The following is a 5000-nucleotide window of genomic DNA, read 5'->3' on the forward strand; positions in this document are numbered from 1 at the left end:
GCTGTGCAGGGACCTGAGCAAGCAGTCGTGCAGCTGGTACTACAACAGCGTGGGCCACAAGTTCCGGCGGTTCGGCAGCGCGAAGGTGGTGCGCTCTCTCTACAAGTCCAGCAGCTACTGTAAGTTGAGACAGGTCATCACGCAGGGGGGTCTGAACAGCAACAGACTTATCATTATCACCAACAAGGACAGCAACAACAACAAGCATTGTGAGTGTTGGGAAGATGGGTGGGTTCTTTTGGGATTTTTTTTTCCTCCCCTTTCAACGCATGCTGCAAGGAGTGTCTTGGATGGAGGATAGTCCAGATTTGAAGCATGGAGGTTTGACGTTGAAGTCCGAGTTTCTTGATTTTTTTTCCGTGTGTGTGTGTGTGTGTGTGTGTGTGTGTTGTGTGTGTGTGTGTGTGTGTGTTCTGTTCTGTTGTAGTAGAATGGAGTTGCCCGCTTTTTTATATATATATTTTTTTTAGTGTACCGAACTGCACTTTGCTTTGGGTTTTGTTTGTTTGTTTTCCTTTATTGTCTCCCCTCCTCCGTTTTGCAGAGCTATTTTTGGTTGGTTTCTGAAACCGCGTTTGGTTTTGTTCCTGATCGAGGAATATAGTAGCGAGTAGTTTCTCTTCTTTATTTCTTCTTCTCGACTTTCTTGCGCCCTTCCCCCACCCCTCTTTTTTTTCGCCCTTTCTTTTCTTTATCTATTCTTTTCTGTAGTAAAATGTAGGAATCCAATTTTTTTATGGTACCGAACGAAACGTTTCCTTTTTTTCATTATTATCAATCTTCTGTTTTTTCTTTTGTTCTTTCTTTTATTCTTTCGGTTTTTTTTAACCTTTCTCCTCTTTCAGTTTGCATGAAGATTTGTAAATCATAGCACATGTACAATATGAATACACACCGTTTGAATCTAACTTTATATTATTACAGACATGACAGGGTCTATAACAGGCCGGCTCGCGCTTTTCATTGGGGGCATTTAAAAACTATATTAACATTAATGCAGACAGCTAAGTTTATTTCGAATACAGAGTGTTTTAATACATAGATAGTGGTACTGTCAATTCTTCAGAAATATATAGACATCAGGATTTTGAAAAAAAAAGTGTTTGATACATCATAAAAGACTACGTTCCGCACATATCATATTCAATTTATTTGTTTTGTAGAATACGAAACTTACATTTTTTTGCTTCTGTTCCCTCTGCTTCTACCAGAATATTACACGCCACGATTAACACGAAGCCGAAATCAGTATTTACTTTGTTCTTTGTGTGTTAACCTTTCTTTTTTTTCTTTTTTTTCCCCCCCCAAACCCTTTTGGGTTTGTTATCGCAATTTTTTTTTTTAACCTGAATATGACGTCTTGCATTGACGTAACTGGATGAGGCGACGTCGTCTATACAGTTTGCGTCATTATTATGATGGAATTTAAATGGGGAAAGAATGAACAACATCTGACAGTAACCACTCCTTCAAAACAAGTACATCTCAAGTATCAACAATCATCCTTTTCACCTGATCTGTTAAACACAGAAGAACGGTTTCTTGTTTTATTAAAAGATTCTTGAAATGACTCTCTCCAGTTGCGACATTTAAGTAATTTCCTGTAACTGTATTCAGAGGGGTTTTTTGTTTGTTTTGTTTTTCTTCCAAATTTCACCCACATTTTTACCCTCATTTGCCCAGTTTCCCCCAACCCTCCATTCATCCACATCTCCAACCCCTTCTAACCGATAATACTCAGATGTATTCATAAATACTTTAACAAAATGTCTTCAATCACCGATATGTGTGACGGGACATTAAACAAAAAATTCCTCTTCCTCCCTCTGCTTTTTAATTTTGTTTGAATTGGTTTTGTTTTTGGGGTGTTTTTTTGTTGTTGTTTTTTGGGGGGCGTGGGGGGGATGGGGGCTGTTTGTTTTTTGTTTGTTTGTTGTTGCTTTTTGTACAGTGCATCATCTGCAACGCACACACAAATGCGCACAGGGTTTTAGAGTCCATTGTGTCTATTCAGTAAGTTATGCTTCCTGGATGGCGTTGCTGGCCTGCGGTAAGTGGATGGCGAAAATCATTCGGCTTATTTTGTTGGATTTTTTGTGGGTATTTTTGTTGTTGTTGTTGTTGTTGTTATTTGTTTGTTGCTGTTGTTGTTTTTTGGGGGAGTGAAGTTTATCAGAATTATCTTCATTTTCATTGCCTACTTTGTAAATGCTACCTTTTACTTAAAAAAAAAGCGTTTGTGTGTGTGTGTGTGTGTGTGTGTGTGTGCGTGCGTGTTTGTGTGTGAGTGTGACCGCGCTTGTGCGTGTGTAGATGTAGGTGTATGGGTAGGTATTTGCTGTGTAGTGTCGTGTTGTGAATAGTTCAGTTTTATCCAGAGGTAAAGAAGGCAGTCATCACGGAATAAGGGAGGTAACTAGTTGTGGACTTAAAAGCAGGCTCAGTAATTGGTCGTCTACCGTAGTACCACCTCTCTCTCTCTCTCTCTCTCTCTCTCTCTCTCTCCCTCTGTGTGTGTGTGTGTGGGGGGGGGGGGGCGGGGGGGGGGGGGGGGGGGTGTCTGTCTCTGTCTCAGTGTGTGTGTGTGTGTGTGTGTGAATGTTTGTGTCTGTGTGTGTCTGTCTGTGTGTGTATATTCAAATCTCTGAGCGCGTTTTACAATATCACGACAGTTATATATAAGAACACACACACACACACACACACACACACACACACAGAGAATAATAAAAAAAAAAGCGGTGAATTCTAGTGAAAGCTCCCACTTTCCAAGCTTGTCCTCACGCCTAAATTATAAGATGCATGTGATTATGCTTGCTCCATGTCAGCAACACACGAGTATGACAAGGACACTGACTAATGAGGATGCATGCAAACATCCATCATCCACACTGCCGCTTGAGGATGGCGATAATGTATTAGAGAGAGGGGGATGCTGACGCATGGGAAGTAGTATGCTTGCTCCACATGCATGAGTACGATGATGATGATGACACAACCACATTGTATGAGGAAGATGATTATTTATGATGATGACATCCGCATTGCATGATGATGATTGATGATGATGACATTCGTATTGTATGGGGATTATGATAATGATGATGACATCCGCATTGCATGAGGATGATGATGAATGATGATGTTGACGACATTCCTACTGCATGAGGATGATGATAATGATGAAGATGATGACATCCGCATCACATGAGGATGATGATAATGATGAAGATGATGACATCCGCATTGCATGAGGATGATGATGATGATGATGATGATGACATCCGCATTGCATGAGGATGATGATAATGATGAAGATGATGACATACGCATTGCATGAGGATGATGATAATGATGAAGATGATGACATCCGCATTGCATGAGGATGATGATAATGATGAAGATGATGACATCCGCATTGCATGAGGATGATGATAATGATGATGATGATGATGCTGACATCCGCATTGCATGAGGATGATGATAATGATGAAGATGATGACATCCGCATTGCATGAGGATGATGATAATGATGATGATGATGATGACATCCGCATTGCATGAGGATAATGATGATTGATGATGATGACATCCGTACTACATGAGGATGATGGTAATTTATGATGATAATGATGGTGACACGTCCGTATTGAATGAGGGTGATGATGATCTATGATGACAATGATGATGACACAACCACGCCGCAATATGATGATGACGACATCCGTATTGCATGAGAATGATGATGGTTTATGATGATGACGACATGATGGATATGATTACAGTTTTGATAACGCTTATGACACCTAAACTCATTTTTAATCATGGTGATCATGGTTCTGATCTTTTGCTGCTGCTGGTAATGTCGAAAATGGTGATTATGGTTGGTGATTATGATAATGATGATGACACTTTTTTTTTCATCAGTCTTCCCTCGACGTGATCATACACCAGCATCCCTCACACCACCAGCCTGTCGATGCCTTTTCTAGAAAACAGTAGTTTCTCGAAGTAACACATTCAGCGGTGCTCTTTCTTTTGTTGTTGAAACATCACCGTGTTGTTTTCATGCACCACCATAAGGATACTGCCAAAGGACGAATGGACTCAATGGCAGTTTTGACAACGGAATAGTGATAATAGTAATGAAAGCATGAATGATGTTAATAATACCTTAGAATGATAATAAATTGTATAATATTGATGGTCATAATAATGATGATAATAATGGTAGAAATAACACTCATTTTATTCCCTTAATTGCCGAACTTTGGTTAAAACGAGAGCACTATGAAATTCTCTAATATCATCATCTTAGGTGAACAAGACTATAAATGAATAAACGAACGAGATCACTGTGATATCAGTTTCAGCTGAAGCTGCTACTCACTGTGTACTTTCCAATGATGTAATTTTGATACTGTTGACCCCATACAAACACCAAATTCAAAATGATGACTGCCATCCTGACCTGTAAGTTCTCTCTCTCTTATATCGATGAGGCAGCAGTCCTTCACTGACACCAATAACTGTCAGCAGCAGTCAAGAAGGTGATAATATTGATAATAAATACGAGGATGATGATGCTTGGAGGAATGGAGTAGAATTTTGTTTAATGTCACGTCACACGTAACAGGTGATTGAAAACATCTTTTTAATCACCCATAACTGGTGACTGAACATTTTTTAAAATTAATCACACATAACTGGTGTTTGTAAACAGTTTTTTAATCACACATAACTGGTGTTTGTGAACATTTTTTTTAAATCACACATAACTGGTATTCGTAAACAGTTTTTTAATCACACATAACTGGTGATTGAAAACATCTTTTTAATCACACATAAGTGACTGTGAACATTTTTAAAAATCACACATAACTGGTGTTTGTAAACAGGTTTTTTTAATCACACATAACTGGTGATTGTAAACATTATTTTCAAGTATTATTTTTCACATTTTGAATAATATCGTTTTAAAAGTAAGAGACGAGAGGAGG

General features: G+C 38.8%; 1 protein-coding gene across 5 annotated transcripts in view; it reads left to right on the top strand.

Annotated features, from left to right (window-relative positions):
* The window catches only part of LOC143292571 (uncharacterized), a 140027-nt gene that overhangs the window by 31329 nt on the left and 103698 nt on the right, over positions 1 to 5000 (top strand). For 4 of the 5 annotated variants that reach the window (XM_076602992.1, XM_076602993.1, XM_076602995.1 and 1 more), the window contains exon 4: positions 10 to 209. In XM_076602992.1, the coding sequence (XP_076459107.1) occupies positions 10 to 209 (200 nt within the window). The remainder of the gene's footprint in view (positions 1 to 9; positions 210 to 5000) is intronic. The other variant, XM_076602994.1, reaches the window with a different exon arrangement.

This window comes from Babylonia areolata, chromosome 18 (genome assembly GCF_041734735.1).
Source record: "Babylonia areolata isolate BAREFJ2019XMU chromosome 18, ASM4173473v1, whole genome shotgun sequence".
Classification (NCBI taxonomy): domain Eukaryota; kingdom Metazoa; phylum Mollusca; class Gastropoda; order Neogastropoda; family Buccinidae; genus Babylonia; species Babylonia areolata.